The following is a 20,104-nucleotide window of genomic DNA, read 5'->3' on the forward strand; positions in this document are numbered from 1 at the left end:
ATTGTGCACATTCATCCCTGTGCTACAATCAAAGACTGTGAGTCTTGCGGTGATCTCTTTACTTTGTTTAACTGTACAGCTGTGGTCCTCTCTTCTGCTCTTGGAGGCACCAGGTTTCACCCTTCCAAGGAAAAAGGCTACACATCACAAAGCAATAATTTCATTATTTTCCCTCAATAAGACAAGAAACAGGAGGTTCACTGTTTTGAGAACAAGAAAACACCTTTAATGTTTCCAAAGCTTATGGAACTGCAGCATTTTCTTTGCTTTATATTTTGCAACTTGGGCTTCATCTTTGATAAAGATATATTCAGTCCTGGAGTAGTTCATGTGGGTGGCTGTGTCAGGATGTGTAGGCTGCAAAGGAACAAGTAATAGGTTTATTCCATGCTGAAAACAAGAAGAAAGAAAACACAACGTTTCGGCCGTGGAGCCTTCTTCAGGTGTGTGGACTTGTTTTACAGCACCTTGGTGGTTATATTTAGAGCTTTTGCTTAAAAAAAAGATCTAGTGGTGAAGGATAATGCTTTCACACTGACTTTCCACAAATCGATCCAAGTGTCAGCAGATTAATTCTCAAGATTCTGTAATTTAGAAATGTTATGAACTAAAATTTTGGTGCTCCAGCACTGTGATTTAACTAAACATTCTGTTTTGTGTAAATGAGTATTAATACTGCTGATCAGGATTCGGACACAGTTATATCACTCTGTAGCAGATCACTACGGTCAGTAAATCATACAGTATATAATAGAATGGAATTTAGCCTATCCTACAGGTAACTAGACTTGAGCTGCAATCTAAACTTTGGGCTTTGCAAATCAAGTACTTCAACAGGATGTTGATTTTTTATATCTTGATTAATTTTTAAAAGAACATAATCTTTGCTTTGGAAAAAAACACTTCAAAGATGTTGCAGAAGGTTGTGGTAGGAGAAGTTTTTGCTAATAAAATGAAATGTCGTTGCCGTATATGGATCGAACTGAAATCAGGGGGTCCTATTGGTCGTCTCCCTAACTGTGGGGCTCCACCTCTCTGCCTATAGAAGGTGCGTGTGTCTGTGATTGGTGGGCTCAGGTGCGAGGATGTGACATTGTAGCAGGAGTGATGTTGGATGTTTGTCTATGCGAGAGCCCGGGTGAGATCAGTGCACATTTTTTTCGATTTCACACAAGGACCCAGACAAGGATGGAGAAAATCCTTAAGATTCCACTTATTTTCCTCTTTGACCTGATCATGCTTCTGTTAGCAGGTGAGTCCTGGTTAATTTAATCCTTATTGTTGTTGTTGTTGCAGTCCTTCAGTGTGGTACTAGATCAGTGTGTGAAGACAGTCGCTCTTTGCTTATGAGGGTGGACGGAGCTGACAGTGACAAATTCAGTGTTAATATGATTAAAATCGAAGGACCTCTTAGATAATCAAAGATAGATGTATCTTTGAAGTATTAAATACAAATTAAATATCATAGCTCAGTATAAATATTTTAAATAACATGGTAATTGATGAAAAACAATTTTCTTAATTATTTCTTTATTCAACATTTTATATCTTCAATCAAATTTTTTAGGACATTACTGAACTAGTAGAAAAATACGTTTTTGGTGATCCCTATATTTCAGTAGTACCGGAGCCAGAGCTGACAATGTTTTAATATGATTAGAAATGATGGATCTGTGAGATAATCGCTGTATGTCTGAAGTATCAAATACAAATTAAATATATTTTCATAGCAAGGTATGAAAACAGTCACTACTTACTTTTTCTTACTTTTTCTGCAATTCAGCATGGTTTTAATCAACTTCTTTAGGTCACTGGTAAACTACTAAAACAATATGTTTTCAGTGATTATAATATTATAATATGTTATGTGATCGGCAGGGGTTAGGATACCCAGGCTGTGTAAACCCATTAGCAGCTGAGCTGCTGCTTAATAAACAACACACATCCAAACACAAACTGATTGTAGTGATTCAGAGAGCAGCTGAGGATGTGAAATAATATCCATGAATATTCTGGGGAAAAACATCAATTTAGAATTTATGTGAATTTGCTACAGTATATGTTCTGTTCTGTCTTTATAATTTAATAGATTTTTTTATTTAATCCATTTGTTTTATTATTAATAAACCATCCTGCATCTTCACCTGTTTAATTATTTTTCTTCCTTCAGTAACTCTCATGTCTCCCTTCTCAGGATGTGAGGACCTGAGGCTGGTTGGATTTGGAAATCGCTGTGATGGAAGAGTGGAGATTTTTAAGAATGGACAGTGGGGGACATATTGTGACTTAGACTGGTATCATGAAAATGGTAAAGTTGTGTGTGATCAGCTAAACTGTGGGGATTATATTGATGCTTACGACTCCCCTGATGAGTCAAAGCCCATCTCCCTGCATGGAGTTCGCTGCAATGGAACAGAGTCATCTCTACTAGACTGTCCATCAGATTCACAGTCTTGCACTCATGAGACAGACACTGGAGTGAAATGCTCAGGTAAGAACAATCTACATGTAACAAGTGTTTTACATGAAGATAAAATAGTAAATGTTAATTTGAAAGAATATGGTATGAACCAACTCACCAACTAAACTGTAAGGGCTTCAGTCTTCTTCCTCTTAACTGTAGAACTATGAATCAAATAGTGTTATACATCAGAACTGTAGAGTATGCACAAGACTTGCACCATTAAGCTCCTTCCAAACAACTCTCAACCCAAAAGTACACAAACATTTTAAGCTTTGAGCTCCACCCATCCAATTAATCCAAGACCAGTGACATCAGACAGGACTACTACTGTAGAACACTTACAAAATTATGTTTTATTTAATTACAGTATAGTATTCTTAGTAATTATGTATAAATATTAATTAGAAAACTATTCTAATTTAAAAATATATTATACATAGTGGATTTAAAAATGTATTTTAAAAACAAAGTTACATTTAAAAAAAAAAGATTTGAGAAGTGATATGAATGACTTAATCGTATAATAAATAAGTATACTGTATGTAATTGTTTAAAAAAAGTCTAACATCTAATGCAACACAAGTGCCACCTACAGTATCAATCTTTTTCGAGCAGTGAAGAGGTAAATTCTTTATGACGGAAGAGTCAGCTGTATACCTCAGTATATTTACTTGGTGATGCAAGTTTTGATGCACATTCTTGATGGCTGTATCTGTAAGTACAATTCTTAAATAAAGGTGACACCTGTTTTGTAACAGAAGTAAAACGACATTGCCTCTGAGCTCTACCGGAGATAAAAATCCTAATGTTCAACATGACAAATCAGAGAGGACTGCTGTTTTTCTATAGATTTTTTATAATAGAGTTATTCTGCCACTGACATTTTTTATACATAATATTGGCTTGGAAGAATAATATACAAATGTTCAGTAAAGTATATTTTTATATAAGGGAACACATTGTAGTTGTCTGGGGAATCTCTCAGTCACCTTTCAGTGTGCTCTCAGTTTGTCGACTTATTATTAACGGAGTGAAATATCTTCCAATAGGGCGCACCATACAGCTCATAGGGAACATAACCCAGGGCAGATTAGAGGTGAATCGAGGAGGCACCTGGGGGTCAGTGTGCTCTCAGTCTGTGGACTCCAGAGACGCGGACGTGGCCTGTAGAGAACTGGGCTGTGGAGTCTCCAGGGCTGTGCTGGGAGGAGCCTCTTCAGGACAGGGGACTGGGCCCGTCTGGGCAGATGAGATCCAGTGTCGGGGTGATGAGGAGAAACTGGCCCACTGTCCAGTCCTGAAGAGAGAACAGCACAACTGTACACATGCAAATGACGTCACCATTGTGTGTTCTGGTAAGAATTGCTGTATTATTCTCTTGATATCTCCCTAATTTGTTCTGCAGTTTAACTTGAATGTAAGTTTAAATATAAAAAAATGAGTTTTTAAGCTTTCAGATTAAAATTATTATAACATCTTTTTAGGCCTAACACTCTCTGACCCAGCTCTGTTTTGCCACAATGTCTGAAACTCTCATTGCAAAGAAGATACGTTTAATTTTATTTTTTTTCTACAGTGTTTGTGACTCAAGAAATTGAGTTATTCATTTGAATCAATATCTGACATTTGTACTGTGAATTGCCAAACTGTTGTACTGTTGTACAAAGCTCCAGTTTAAGGAGCTGCCAAACTCCAAATATTTAATTTTTGTCTTCAAAATTAATTTTGCTTCCCTATTTTTTTCCTTCAAGGCTGTCAGGGTGTGAGGCTGGTGGATCATGGAAGTGACTGCGATGGAAGAGTGGAGGTTTTTAAGAACGGACAGTGGGGGACAGTTTGTGCTTCTGAGTGGAGTCCTGCAGCTGGTAAAGTTGTGTGCGGTCAGCTGAGCTGTGGGGATTTTTTAAGTTCTTATCATTCCCCTGGTCAGTCTGGACCCATCGTGCTGAGTGGGGTTCAGTGCAACGGAACAGAGTCCAGTCTACTAGACTGTGAGTCAGATCCACAGGTTTCACAGTCCTGCACTCATGACCAAGACATTTCAGTGGAGTGTTCAGGTAGGAATATTTGATATATTTATTGTAATATGATCTTAACAAAAAGCAACTCTTTATATTCACTTGCTGTTCCAAAAAATAAACTAACAAAAATGTTTCTTCGCCAGTATATTATGAACATATTCCCATAAAATACACCTGTCTTTGTCATTAACATGATATGTTAAGGTATTTATGATTAAAAAGTAAACAGTATTAATGCTCTATCTCCATCAGGATCCATTATAGATAAAGTATATAGCTAGACAAGTGAATAGCTCTTCGGTATCAATTTGTGTCTTGTGATACTTCAAAGAAAAAACCTTCAGGGCTTTGTTGGAAAATCTGTTTAAATCTTACAGATTTTTCTAAATCATTTGCTACATTAATGTTTATGTATTTTTGTATTATTGTAGTCACATTTGGAGCAGTAAAAGTAAGTATAGCACCAGCAGCAGCTATGGTAGTAACAATAACAACTGTCCAGGAATGTAAAACTAATGTTTTTGAAAAACTAGAACAGATAAAAAAGCAAAAAATAAAAATGAAGCAGAAATAAACTGCAACAATTCTTCAAAACCCGTAGAAAAAATCATTGTTTCATTGTCCACATTACCCTTGTTTCTATTACGCATTTCCTTTACCAGTGTAATGGGACAGCCATGACTTAATGTTATTGGGATGCGCAAAAACTGTTAGTGTGTCACAATTTCCACTAAAACTGCAGCTTGACTGAATGTGTGTATTCAAGAGAAATCACAGGAGGCTGAGCGAAGTCCTTGTACATACAAACACCACTAGATGACACCAGCTGATAGGGCTGATGCCTTACTAATATTGCGCATGAAAAACATTTGCCACTCTCGTTAACTGATGGCATGGCTGTCAGGAATAACTGTGACACTGCAGGCGCTGGTCACTAAGGCATCTGTAACACACCATGCACTACACTACAGCTACACTCAGCATTCAAACACTGCTGTCAGACACCTGACCACCATGATGAGACAAAGCCAAAATGCAGAAAAACAAACCAATTTTATTCTCAATTAACAAAACTTCTCAGATGAAACTGTAATCTGGAGTTTTGGTTCTAAGATGTTTCTTTGCAGTATTTCCCACAAAGTCAAAGTCTGAACGTTTTTGAATAGAGTGTATTCAGTTTACATCTACAGTACATTATCATTACAGTACCACCACTAATGGAGTTCATAACAAAAGTTCGGGAGGGACGACAACAACCAAGCTCAATCGGACTCAGCTGTCAGTAATTAGCAATCACTCCTGACAATCCATTCCTCTCCCAAACGCTATAAATACCTACGTGATACCCATCTCTCCCTCACGTATGTCTTTTACATCCCACCTTCACCCCATCTCCACCTCTGCAGCTACCCCTTGGTCACCCTGTGGGGGGGTCCTGGCCTCCTGTCCAATGGCCAGGAGGTCGGCCCTCAGCCAAGAGGGTTAAGCCAAATAGTCACTCCATAATACTTCCATCACGCGTTAATCTTGGGTGTTGTCGTTCCTAGTGAATTCTTATTCCTCCTCTTATTATTCTTGTTTTTATTCTCATTTAAGAAGTGCATTCTCTTCTAATAGGGCACACTACACGGCTCATAGGAAACAGAAGCCAGGGCAGATTAGAGGTGAATCGAGGAGGCACCTGGGGGTCAGTCTGCTCTCAGTCTGTGGACTCCAGAGACGCGGACGTGGTCTGTAGAGAACTGGGCTGTGGAGTCTCCAGGGCTGTGCTGGGAGGAGCCTCTTCAGGACAGGGGACTGGGCCCGTTTGGGCAGATGAGATCCAGTGTTGGGGTGATGAGGAGAAACTGGCCTATTGTCCAGTCCTGAAGAGAGAGCAGCACAACTGTACACATGTGGATGACGTCTCCATTGTCTGTTCTGGTGAGTATTGTTCTGTTATTATCCATTAGTGTAATTAGTTTCCACAAACCAGATGATTTGTGGATGTGCTGAGAACAGATAAAAAACACTCTTTCTCAGGCTCATTTCTAGTCTTTTGATTTACTATGTCTTAAACAAGAAGTGAGTCATGTACCCAGTACAAATATAGATATTTGTTGTTTGCAATCTAAGCCTTTTATCACAGGAGACCAAAACAGACTTCAGGAGCTTGTCACTGTCAAACTGCAGCCTTGCCTATCTGTGCGTTTTCACTACGCCAGAGAGGATCAAACTGTATATAAAAGGTTTTAACAGAAAGAATACCGAATACAGTAGCTGCAGGGTCATAGGTTTCAGATCTGTTGATTCTTCCTTTGATTCTTCTGGCGTATTTGAGTAAATTGTGTTTTGAATCTAAAGGACAACAATCAAGGCTAAACAGCACTGATACTGTATGCCAGGTGGGCTAAGGGACGTGATTTGTTGAACATTTTATAAAAGTTAAAGAGTTGCTGCAAATAATAATCTTCAGGCAGCCCTTATTGAACAGAAAAACATTGAAAGCATCTTTATTCATGAAACACTTTCAAATTAATTCTTAAAAAGTATCTAAATGCCCCTGGATAAGTGGAGAAGATCACTCTGTTGTCACACACACATAGACGTTATGTGATCGGCAGGGGTTAGGATACCCAGGCTGTGTAAATCCATTAGCAGCTGAGCTGCTGCTTAATGAACAACACACATCCAAACACAAACTGATTGTAGTGATTCAGAGAGCAGCTGAGGATGTGAAATAATATCCATGAATATTCTGGGGAAAAACATCAATTTACAATTTATGGGAATATACTACAGTATGTGTTCTGTTCTGTCTTTATATTTTAATAGATTTTGTTTTTATTTAAACCATTTGTTTTATTATTAATAAACCATCCTGCATCTTCACCTGTTTAATTATTATTTTTCTTCCTTCAGTAACTCTCATGTCTCCCTTCTTAGATTGTGAGGATCTGAGGCTGGTTGGATTTGGAAATCGCTGTGATGGAAGAGTGGAGATTTTTAAGAATGGACAGTGGGGGACATATTGTGACTCAAAGTGGTTTAATGCAAATGGTAAAGTTGTGTGTGATCAGCTGAACTGTGGAACTTTTATCAGTGCTCATTATTCCCCTGATGTGTCAAAGCCCATCTCTCTGCATGGAGTTCGCTGCAGTGGAACAGAGTCATCCCTGCTAGACTGTCCATCAGATTTACAGTCTTGCACTCATGAGAAAGACATTAGAGTGAAATGCTCAGGTAAGAACAATCTACATTTACTGTATTTGGAATGAAATAACTGTATGTGGGCTTTACAGTAGTATATACTGTATGTTTGTATTTTTCCCTGAGAGAATAAGTTGTACACCAGAATCTTCTAATATGTACAAAATACTAGTGAAATGTTCAGGTAAGAGATGTGAGTGAGACACATACAATTACACTGATTCAATATATACAAATGGGAGATTCATCTAATCGAGTGTCTGTGGTTGTCAGGCAAGGAAATACAGTGGTGTGAAAAAGTGTTTGCCCCCTTCCTGATTTCTTATTTTTTTGCATGTTTGTCACACTGAAATGTTTCACATCATCAAACAAATTGAAATATTAGACAAAGATAACACAAGTAAACACAAAATGCAGTTTTTAAATGAAAGTTTTTATTATTAAGGGAAAAAAAAAATCCAAACCTACATGGCCCTGTGTGAAAAAGTGATTGCCCCCTAAACCTAATAACTGGTTGGGCCACCCTTAGCAGCAACAACTGCAATCAAGCGTTAGCGATAACTGGCAATGAGTCTTTTACAGCGCTGTGGAGGAATTTTGGCCCACTCATCTTTGCAGAATTGTTGTAATTCAGCCACATTGGAGGGTTTTCGAGCCTTAACCGCTTTTTAAGAAATAAATGATAAGAAATCAGGAAGGGGGCAAACACTTTTTCACACCACTGTATATACTGATGAGTCCTTTTTCTTTCCTTCACACATCTGGTTTGTTGGTGACCTTGATTTTGGAATCAGGTGAGTGACGTTTTGTGTTTGTGTTGGACTGTATGTAAGTGTTGTGTTTGTCCATATTATTGTATATGCCATCACCTTCACACAGTATAAACCTTAAAACAGAGTCTGGGCTTAAAAGTATTACAACTTTACAGAGTATTACATCCTTCACCAATGTATTTACTACAGCAATCCATCTGTATAAAAATAAACTATGTTTTTATCAATAATGAATTAATCATCTTGAAAAATTAATAGCAATTAGAAATTCAAAACAAATAGAATTTCTATTTTGTAACAGAAGTAAAATGACACCCCTTCTTAGTTCTATTAAGAGAGAATTATAAGGAGAGGAGACGAAAGTAGTAAACCTGATGTGCATTCAAGCTTATGTACATGACGGGTCAGAGAGTACTGTTGTAGAGGGGTTTTATAGAAAAGTCTCTAATGATTCAAAGTTTTAAGTCTTCATGGGAAAAGTAAAATATCAAGAGAGTTTTCTTTTCATCATTTCCATTTGGTTTGTAGCAATAGCTTAATCCAGAATCTCAATGAAACTGTGTTTTGTGCTGCCATTCAGAAAACACTGGGAGCAATTTTACTCCTCAATTACAGAAGTTTCACGTTCTTTTTCTAGTCTTTACGTTTGCTTTGATTTTGTCTTCTGTTTGTCATTTCTACTCTAAATATTGTGTTAGGTGATTAGATATATTCCAAATGCATAACTGCTCAATAAAATGAGCTGCTTTTATGTTAGGAGACACAGCCCGGCTCTCTGGAGGGATGTGCTATGGAAGATTAGAGGTGAATCGAGGAGGCACCTGGAGGTCAGTGTGCTCTCAGTCTGTGGACTCCAGAGACGCGGACGTGGTCTGTAGAGAACTGGGCTGTGGAGTCTCCAGGGCTGTGCTGGAAGGAGCCTCTTCAGGACAGGGGACTGGGCCCGTCTGGGCAGATGAGATCCAGTGTCGGGGTGATGAGGAGAAACTGGCCCACTGTCCAGTCCTGAAGAGAGAGCAGCACAACTGTACACATGCGGATGACGTCACCATTGTCTGTTCTGGTAAGAAACTTACAGTTTCTTCCTCACAAAAATTGAAATAAATTGCAATCTTAAACGTTATAGAGAAATCTTACAGGTTAGAGAAGTAAAGGTTTCAAATTGTTATCATGTTTATTTACTTGATCTTCATATTTAAATGACCTTGTTACAATTGCAAATTTCAAGAAAGAACCCATGTGAATAAAAAAGTCCATGTTTGCTAATTCTTAGTTTATGGTAATAATATGACTGAAATATTGATTAAATGAGTATTAATTCCTGAAAATTAAAAATAACCTAATTATTATATTATGTGAGTTTTTCTCATGAATACAAAGACCTATGAAATATGTTAGTTATTCCAACATTATCTTATGCTGGTAACTCTTCTGCTCTTCGTGACACCACTCACTGTCCTGTCCTATGTACCATGTCCCGTGTCCCGTGTCCCATCTCCTGTGTCCAGGCTACACTGACTTCAGGCTGGCCAGCGGTCCTGACCGGTGCTCTGGCAGAGTGGAGATGAAGTTGGGGGCTCAGTGGGGGACAGTCTGCGATCAGGGCTGGGACCTCCGGGACGCCACAGTCCTCTGTCAGCAGCTGAACTGCGGCTATGCTGAAGCAGTCCTGGGCCCGGCCAGATTCGGACAGGGTAATGGCTCCACGTGGACCGATGTGTTCGACTGTGAGGGCACCGAGACTGAGCTAAGACACTGTCCCATCTCTCCATGGGCTCACAGCTCCTGCAGTCACAGCAGAGATGTGGGAGTCATCTGCTCTGGTGAGTCCTGCTCTCTCCTGTACTGTAACTGGCCATTTTTATTTAAGGTTCATGAAAAAGAACTTCCACAGCGAGGTAAGAGCTACTCATTAGATCAAGTGTTTTTATTAATAAAAAAGGGCATTTTTAATTTATTCATATTACTATTATTAGGATAAGGTATTATATTGTGCATTTTGGGCAGTGAAACTATATAACACATGAGTGATAAATTATTATCACAGGCTTTTGTATATCTGTACTCAATTTATATTCAGTTGTTATAGGTATTTGTGAATCTGTGTTTTCCCAAATTAGGATTTTTAAATTATTAATGCATATGTTATAGGTGTATTTGCAAAAATACAGGAATGGCATAATACACAGTTTCTGAAATACTAGTGTTTGGTGTAAAAATTGTAAATGCTGTGATTCTGGTGAAGTGATGAAACCTCCCACAGTATTTCACTGTTAAACTCCTGTCTGTCTCCTGTATTGCCTGACTCTGCCAGGAGCGGAGGGAGGGGTCAGGCTGGTGGGAGGAGCCGGGCGCTGTGACGGGCGGGTGGAAGTCTTCTCCAGCGGCAAGTGGGGGCGACTGCTGGACTCGTCCTGGACAGACTCTGCCGCCTCGGTGCTCTGCAGACAGCTGGGCTGCGGTTCGGCTCTAGAGACCTCCAGCTCCTCTCGCTACGGGCCGGGCCGCAGTGACGTGTGCTTCTCGGGCGTCTCGTGCTCCGGGAACGAGACTCACCTGGGGAACTGCAGCCGCCCACAGCCGGTCAGCTGTAGCTCCGGGAGTGACGTGGGAGTGCTCTGTGAGAGTGAGTCTGTCTGCAGGACAACACGCCTGCCCGAAACACACACTGGAGCGAGAAATCATTTTCATGAATGAAAAAAAAACTAAATCTGTCTTCATTCTTGGTGAATTAAAAGAAAAAAAAACAAAATTCTCATCACTCATAAAGGCAGAATTTGCAAATATGTTTATTTTTCACAGGGCATTATAATTTACCTCCTTTTGTGTTGCTTGTGATCCAGCTACTTTACTGCCAAACTTAAAGATGAATTTAGCATTAGTTTACCAACACTTTGTACTGTTGTTGATTGTTATATAAAAACACTTGTTCTTGTTTAGAAGTGAAAGACGTCTCCCACTGTTCTTTCCCAAGAGAGATCCTGTCGTTTCCTCTCTGTGTCTCAGTGAAAGAGTTCAAACACACAAGAGTGAGCAGAGTTCCTGCTGTTTTCCGCTCCCACAGAACACGGGCTCCTCCGGCTGTCCGGGGCGGAGAGCCCCTGTGCTGGGCGGCTGGAGGTGTATCACCGGGGCTCCTGGGGGACGGTGTGCGATGACTCCTGGGACCTGGCGGACTCTCAGGTGGTGTGCAGGCAGCTCCAGTGTGGGACGGCCGTCCGCGCCCCAGCGCCAGTGTCCTTCAGCCAGGGCGCCGGACCCATCTGGCTGGACGAGGTGGGCTGTCTGGGGAACGAGTCGTCTCTGTGGGAGTGTCCCTCCAGACCCTGGGGTCAGCACGACTGCGGACACAAGGAGGATGTGACCATAGTGTGCTCAGGTGCGACAGCAACATTCCTCATCAGCAAAGAAAAAGATTTCGTCAATATTAGTCACTTGTGAAGGAAGGACACTCAGTGATCACTAGGGCCACTATGGTCCAGAATGTGGAAGCAGAATCCTTGTATTGAATTTGTAAGAAATTTAAATTCAGTCAAAGTTGTAAGTTGTTCAACTCAAATATAGTAAACCAACTACAAACCTGTCAATTGAATAACCGTTTCTGTTTGAATGAAGCTGTTACAGGCTGGTCAAAAACACTAACAGCCCTGGAGAGGCTGACTATTGTGTGGTAGCTCACTTTAATGATTTAACATGAAAATGAGACAAATGGAGGAAAAAAAAAGTCTTCAGCCATCAGTCCTACTGTTTCACTAAGCAGGTTCTCTGTCTCACATCATAGTGAGAAGATCATTTCCCTGTTCCGTTTTTTAGAATGTCAAAAATGTAAAGTTTCAGCAACATAAACACCAGCATGTGAGAAGAAGCAGAAGAAACAGTAATGATAAAGCTTTACTGCCTGTTCACCATGGCTTGTTCAGTGTAACAGGTTTTTATCACCAGCTACTGCAGCACCTCTTTGTCAGCTGTGATCCCCCAGGCCCAGTGCCTGCTGTCTGTCTCTCTCCCCTGGCAGCACTGTGGCACAGTGGGTAGGATTGTGGACTTGTCACTGGAAAGCTGTGGCTCCAAATCCTGGGTGACTCCTGAGCAACATACTGCTCTGGTATTGCTGTATTAAAATATCCAGCTGTATAAATAGGAGCAAATATTTTTCAATAGAAAGATTGCAGTGTAGTTAATTATCAATCTAATTAACATCTCTCTGCCCAGAGTTCAAGCAGCTGAGGCTGGTGAGCGAGCAGTTTGAGTGCGCAGGGAGAGCTGAGGTCTTCTACAACGGCACCTGGGGGAGCATCTGTCAAAACCGCATGGACTCTCACACAGCTTCACTGATATGTCGCCAGCTGAACTGTGGGGATTTCATTGACTTTTATAGCCCTGCCGATGGGTCAGGTCTCAAATGGCTCGATGATGTTCAGTGTAAAAAGCATGACGTGTCACTGTGGCAGTGCCCCCATTCCCCTTGGGGAGAGAACAGCTGTGATGACAGAGACGTAGCAGGTTTAATTTGCACAGGTACAGTGTTTAACAGGTATAACTTTTCTTTTACTGCTTCCATGATTTTCGAAGCATTAGCACCTTTCCACAGTGACTGAAATTGCTTTTAAATTCCACTCCAATTTCCTTCCCCTTGTGTAATACTTTGTACCTTAAGGATCTCTAATTCAATTCTTTACAGGTATAAGAGCTAAACCAGCCCCCACCACCCCAAGACCTTGTACTGAAGAACCAGATCAGCCCCACTGTCCAGGTAACATCATGGTGATGGGAGACTTCTGTTTCCCTGCTCTTCAGTGTGCTGGATGTTAGTCTTGTGTCATGTGAAGAAGGAGCCACAGCTTTTTCCTTATGGATGGGACCTGAGGGGGCCCCTGACATTTTTGCTTTGCAGTTTTGCTTTACAGTTGAGGATTCTCCTTAGAGGTTTCGATTATCAGAGGGAATGGAGTGCGTGTTCTCCACTCTAAGTTTTCCTTGATTATTGCCTTCCTGGGTGCAAATTAATTGACCAAATTTTACCAGAGAGCTTTGAATGATTGCCCAGACCTGACTCTCTTGTCCCCTTCTCCCTGCAGAGACAGACAGGCTGCGGCTCGTGGGAGGGGTCAGTAACTGCTCTGGCCGGGTGGAGGTGCTGTACGGGGGCTCCTGGGGGACGGTGTGTGATGACTCCTGGGATCTGCGGGACGCCCAGGTGGTGTGCAGGCAGCTGGGCTGTGGGGAGGCAGTGAGGGCTGGGACAGAGGCCTCCTGGGGGGAGGGGAACGGGACGGTGTGGCTGGACGAGGTGAACTGCAGGGGCAGCGAACTCCACCTGTGGGACTGTGAGCACGCCGCACTGGGGCAGAGCGACTGTCGCCACAAAGAGGATGCGGGAGTGTCCTGTGCCAGTGAGTCTGATTGCACAGAGAGTGCTGTAACTAGGATACATCAGGATTGGAGAAACTAGAGGCTCCATCCTGATGACATCCAGCAGTAAGACAAAGCAGTACAGCAGTTTTATCACTGCAGCTACACTTAAGTATAAGGAATCTAAAATGTGGTTTTATTCTGCATGTACAGTATATTTTGGTCATTCCTTTCAGGACTTGGTATTGCTTTCACTTTCAGAGCCAAGCTTTACCCTAGATCATGTCCTGTTACACCTGCACAGATCAAGATGTCTTCTATCCCATCCGTACCTCCCTGTACTGCACACCCCACCCCCAACACATAACTCTTGATCATGTTGTGTCTTACAACAGTTGGAACAATATTCTGTTCACTTCCAGTCTTCAGATCAGTACCAGCTTTATATATTATAGTTCAGAGGTTCCCAGTCCTGATCCAGGGACCCACTCTTGACTTAATGTATCCAACAAATCACCTGGTTAGAGATTTTGCCAGTATTATTTCCTGCTGAAAGCTTGAAGATTTTAAGTAGAGAAACACAGTAGTTAAAAGAAAGGCAGACCTGTTTTGGGTTAAGAATGTCAAAACAATTACAGAACCATGATCAGATCTATTAGGTATCCAGTGATTGAATTAAGCAGGTGTGGGGATCCCCAGGACCAGGAGTAGGAGCCCCTGCTTTAGTTAACACACAGAAAAGAGATGAGTCAAAACCTCTGCAGAAAATGGATTTGACTTTATAAAATTTGAATACGAACTACTATATTTGCTACAGTAGTAACTAGATTTTTTCATTGGTTTTAATTTGCAACAAATCTTCTGCTCAAAATCATCAGTAGTATCTGTCTATAATCTCTTTTTACTTCTCTTCTGTCACATCCAGAGCCGGAGAGGATAAAACTGTCCGGGGGCCCCAGCGCCTGCTCTGGCCGGGTGGAGGTGCTGTACGGGGGCTCCTGGGGGACGGTGTGCGATGACTCCTGGGACCTGCGGGACGCCCAGGTGGTGTGCAGGCAGCTGGGCTGTGGGGAGGCAGTGAGCGCTGGGACAGAGGCCTCCTGGGGGGAGGGGAACGGGACGGTGTGGCTGGACGAGGTGAACTGCAGGGGCAGCGAACTCCACCTGTGGGACTGTGAGCACGCCGCACTGGGGCAGAGCGACTGCCAGCACAGGAGGAGAGCAGGGGTTCGCTGTGCTGGTGAGTGCAGAGAGAGAGCTAGTGGCATCTTTAATACATCATTTTCAAACATTTCTGAGCTGTTTTCTACAGTTAACAAGTACAATATATCAGGGACCATATCTGCACCTCATCATTATAAAAACACCTCGCAGTTCAGTGGGGTCTGAACTTTCACTTATTTTGCTTCATATGGTTTCAAGCTTGACTCAGTGATTCTTTGTGTGACTGACATCAGTTAGGGCCAGTATTACAAACCCTGTGCAGGTCTCTGGTGGAGTCCGGGCCAAACGAGTCTGAGAAGGGCGAGGCAGGAGGGAAGTCGATAGGTCCAGGTGTAGTCGAGTCCAGAGAGAGAGCTAGGCTAATAATCCAAGAAGGCGAGACGAAAGAATGATCGAAGCTGGAAAGGGGTCCGAGAGGCGAGGTCTGAAAGCGCAAGATGTCGAAGGTTGTCGGTAAAGAGAGCTCAGGAGGCGGGAAGATTCCCAATACCGAGCAGTGAACAAGGTTAGCAGGGGGTTTAAGCAGTGAGGGAAGAGGTGTGGTGTGGTAATTGGGTAATGGGAGTTAATTAGGGCCAGCTGCACTTGGAACAACATCTCCTTTGCATCAGATCATCCCCACCACAGACAACTTGGAAAATGCTCAGAAAAAATATCATCCTGTTTCCTCCTCTGTTTCAGATCCCCCAAAGCCCAGACCAGCCCCTCAGGCTCCAGGAGGCCAGTCCTCTCTGTGGATAGTCTGCATCGTCCTGGGAGCCCTGCTGTTCGTGGCTGCAGCCTTGGCCTGTGGGCAGAGACAGAGGAACAGAGCCCTTCTTAAAGGTGAGCTTGGTCTCCTCACTGTCTCTACCAGTCAGACTCTGTATTGTGCTCGACAGCACAGCAGTGCTGATCAGGAGCAGGTCAGTGGTGTCTGATCTCACATCCACAGTACTGGTCTGGCTCTGATCTGACTATGAAGTGAAGAAATGGTGAATGGTGCCTCATTTACAAAGATATACTGGTTAATCACAGTTATTTTAAGTTGAAATAGGTTCTGTACATTGACACAGTTCAAAAAACTATTTTTTTTAACTTTCTGACTGAGTTTGTGATTTTTTCTGGTTAGTGAGAATGAGAAACTGTCCTCTACATTCTGACAATAACCATCGTGTCTGTGGGATATCTCATATTAACAGGCCTCTTTTTCATCTCCAATCAGAGACTGCTCAATGGGTAATGACCTCCTTACCCTACCAGGACGCTCTGTATGAAGAAATTAACTACAAGCTGTACCAGCAGGGAATATACAACCAGCATAGAAATGGTTAGTAGTGAAGCATAAGGGCAGCTGTCTTCTTCCTGAAGCTGATGTCAGTTGTGCAAACATTATTCCTATTAGAGCAGTAGAAGGGGTCTATTTAGGAGAGGAGTCTCTCAGCAGCTGGAGTGACTGTCCTGTCTGATCTCTGTGCTGTAGGGAGTGATCTCTCTGGAGGGCTGGACTATGATGATGTGGCAGATGAGGACAGTAAAACACCAGGTAAGACAGGCTGGGGTCTGAAGTGGTTGTGATTGTGAGAATGAATAAAGGATTGTGAGATGAAAATTCAAGGGCACCACAGCTGAGTAGTGGTTATTTCAAAGCCTCAAGCCTTGGGAGCTATTGCATAGCTATATATCAGACAATAGTGGTTAATTGTCACAGCTGCATATGAAACTCTGTAAATTAATGTGTATATAGTGCAGGCTTTGTTCTCTGCTTGCGGATACAATTGACTGAGTCTCTTCTCTCCAGGGAGTCTGTCTGGGGATGATCTGGACTATGACGATGTGAAGGAGGATGGCGAGACCTCAGTTCCAGGTACAGTCACAGCTCTTTGTGAATTTTTGCAGAGCTGATACTTAGGCTGTTTGTCCTCTATAGGACTATAAATACATAAAACTATTTTATATAGTATAATATATAATAATACTATATACTATAATATATAATAATAATAATTATATACAGTAGTATAATTATGATAGCTTCTCAGTAACCCTCTTTTCCACAGATCAGTGATATCATTATGGTTTGTTTCTCAGTACCTTTCTTGGTGACTCTCTTCTCTCCAGGGGGTGTGACTGAGGGTGATCTGGACTATGATGATGTCCAAGAGGACAACGGGATCTCAATACCAGGTAGAACCACAGCTGTTTTCTAGGATCTGCAGCTGATAGTGAGAATCACTCTACTTCAGCCAGAATTGTGTAACTTGAGCTGAAAATTGATTCAGCCTTATACTGCAGTTGTGAACCCGAGTGTTTCTGTCTCTTGCAGAGAAAGTCCTGTCTGGAAGAGTCTCCCCAGAACCTTCACTCCTGGGTGACAATGAATACGATGAGCCCTATGAGCAGAGCAAGTGACCCCCTGAGCCACAGCAACTCTCCAAACACAGCAGACCTGCAGCATCGTGTTTCATTCAGCTTCCATTCTTTTTAAACAGGCAGTTCATAACCTCAAGTTTTGTGTATTACAATTTTAGGCATTTTATATTCAGCTCTGCACTTGTTATACTGTTCGTTTTACCATGATCCCAGTGAGGTGTGGTTAAAGAGACGGTTAAAGAGACGGGGCTGTTCAGCTCCACAGGGCTGTTCACTTCAGTTCCACAGTCAGGAGAGACAAGGCTGAGGCTGAGTCGACACTGTCTGCTGGGTTCAGCATTCTGGAACTGGAACTTCTACTACAGCAGGAATAACAGAAAGTTATCATTCTCTGTGGTGAAGGATTTTTAAACTACTCTTTCGTTTCTGCCTCTCATTTCAAGTACTTTCTGTTGCGTTGAATAAATTCACTCCTTATATGCCGTTTAGTAACGTATAACTGTCCAGGTTTAAAACTGATCTGAGCTCTTGTCCAAGGAACTAGTGCAGTTAGATGGACTACAGGCAGCAGGGTGGAGGAGTAGTTATGGGTCAGTGGCTCAGTCCTCCTGTGAAGGTTGTGGGTTCAAATCTTTGTCTGGGCTCAGATGTTGTGTTCTGGAGTACTGTTGAGGGGGATGGGATATTTTGCTTTGTTTTCACTTTTTGATTGCTGTTTTTGATTTAATAAAAAAATAATACAAATATTTTAACAAGCATTCTGGACATTATTCTATCAGAAAAAACAAGTCATGTTAGATTATTGATTTGACCTCAAAGGTATTCTGTCAGCTTCAGCCCCCAGTTGTACCATTTCCTATTTGGGTATTGTAGTGCCCACATATTTTTTACTGTTGCTTCACAAACATTGGGTGCAAACCCACAGTTTTTATCAGTTTGATTTCTGTAGTGTAGTTTCACCTATTTTATATTTTGAAAACTACAATCTGTGTCACAGATATGGGGGTGTCACAAATGTATCAAATCAAAAATCAAATCAAAGTTTATTTATCAAATGTACAACAATACAGTGTGCAGCAGTAGTTGCTGACAATGAAATGTCTTTTCTGCGCGCTCACAAAAAACACAAGAATCGCAAGAATCAGAAAAATCACAAAATTATGGTTACGAAAATAAGGGGACATAATAACAGATGTAATAGAAATTGAATAAAACTCAACATGAATAGAGCTGCTGTGTGTCCATTGTGTGTGCAATATATACAAGTAGTGCAGTATGCTGAATACAGTGAAAACTGTGTGTCCATGTAGCCATTACAGGTGATTTGCTAAAGGAGCTGCAGATTGGCTATTTAGCAGTCTTATTGCCTGGAGGTAGTAGCTGTTCCGTAGTGACCCCGATATGCAGGAAATTCCAGTAACATTCTCCAGACGGCCACAGTCCAGTATTCTGGTGTGCGCCTTTCCACCACACCTAAGGAAAAGACATTGTCCTTCAGTCCCACCCGTCTTAAAGAACATGTCCCATTATGCCCCCCCCTACCCTGTCTCTCTGCAACACGTACAGGGTAGGAGGAGGAAGATGATGCCTCAGCCTTCCTCTGATGCTCTCTGTAGAGTCCCCCTCTGCCCTTCGAGTCCTCTCCTGCCTCTAGTGGTGCACATTCTCCCCTGTCCTGTCCAAATCCTCCCCCTATCCAGTCTGCGGTATTTTTCCTGGGTTTCTGTGTTTTTATTTTTGTTTTTGCTTGGTGTTTTGGTTTTTCACTTCTTGGTTTCCCTTCTCTCTGGTCCCCCTAACCTCTGTGTCGTGGAACTCTTGGTTCCTATCTGTTTTGTGTGGTTTGTTACCATGGTCTCCCAGGTTTATTTTTGTTGTTTGTGCTTGTGTACGTGTATTTTTTGTTTTAAGTCTCCGGAGCTCTACTCCGCCCCCCCACCTTCCTCCACCCAATAAAGGTTTATACCCTGGAGGAGGGGGCAGCTCTCAGCTGTGGACTCCCGGAGGTTTCCTTTCAGTTAAATGAGGTTTTTCCTCCCCCCAGTGCTGTGCGGCTCATATATTTGTTGGACGTCAGGAGCCGCCCATGAAGGGGGGGGGGGGGGGGGGTACTGTCACACCCTCTGCAGCCAGAGGGCGCTCCCACTCTGTCCTGTCCCTAGTTTCCTGTGCTTTGCTGTCTTTCTGGTGTCTCTCTGTCTGGGGCTATATATTTCCGAATCTTTCATTCGCCTTCGCTCAGCATTGAGCATTCGGATTGACATTCGGATGTCTTGAAACCCGCCTAGCACCAGGCCACCGCCCCATCCGTGGCCTGATGGCATAGGTTTCTTTACAGCATTTCCTGAACTCCAGTTCTGCTGTGCCCGGGCTAACCCCCGTTCCACCTCTATGAATAGGGTTTTTTTCCGCTCTCCTGCCATTCCACGGTTCGTCCCTTCCGACATCCGTGACAGGCAGCAGACAGACCTAACTAGTGGAGACTAATTAATGAGCTCACTGTATGGGACCATGTATAACAGTATATCGTTTCTACCTACTTTGTTCTTTGTGTTTTTAATTCTGCCTGTCTGTTCCAAGGCTGGTCCAGCATGTTCCAAGTCGCACATCACCACTGAACTGTGATGTAACTAATGGGGACCTAGGCAAACAGTGTGATGCTCAGTGTTTGTTGAGCACCTGCTCCACTGGTTACACCAGGAGGGTTTGAAGACCTTAATTAGAGTGAA

At 42.3% G+C, this 20,104-nt stretch overlaps 1 protein-coding gene across 1 annotated transcript; it reads left to right on the top strand.

Moving 5' to 3' along the window:
- Window positions 1–1,188: 1,188 nt before the first annotated feature.
- LOC148833622 (scavenger receptor cysteine-rich domain-containing protein DMBT1-like) lies at window positions 1,189–17,414 on the top strand. The gene is made up of 18 exons (XM_088915252.1): window positions 1,189–1,252; window positions 2,195–2,267; window positions 3,614–3,819; window positions 4,216–4,288; window positions 6,203–6,408; window positions 9,205–9,510; window positions 9,956–10,270; window positions 10,762–11,073; window positions 11,512–11,826; window positions 12,660–12,965; window positions 13,526–13,840; window positions 14,725–15,039; window positions 15,705–15,848; window positions 16,228–16,332; window positions 16,486–16,548; window positions 16,804–16,869; window positions 17,124–17,189; window positions 17,329–17,414. Exons 1-18 carry the CDS (start codon window positions 1,189–1,191, stop codon window positions 17,412–17,414), a joined length of 3,336 nt encoding a protein of 1,111 aa, XP_088771378.1.
- Window positions 17,415–20,104: the final 2,690 nt, after the last annotated feature.

The sequence above is a fragment of the Atractosteus spatula genome, chromosome 5 (assembly GCF_055471065.1).
Source record: "Atractosteus spatula isolate fAtrSpa1 chromosome 5, fAtrSpa1.hap1, whole genome shotgun sequence".
NCBI lineage: Eukaryota > Metazoa > Chordata > Actinopteri > Semionotiformes > Lepisosteidae > Atractosteus > Atractosteus spatula.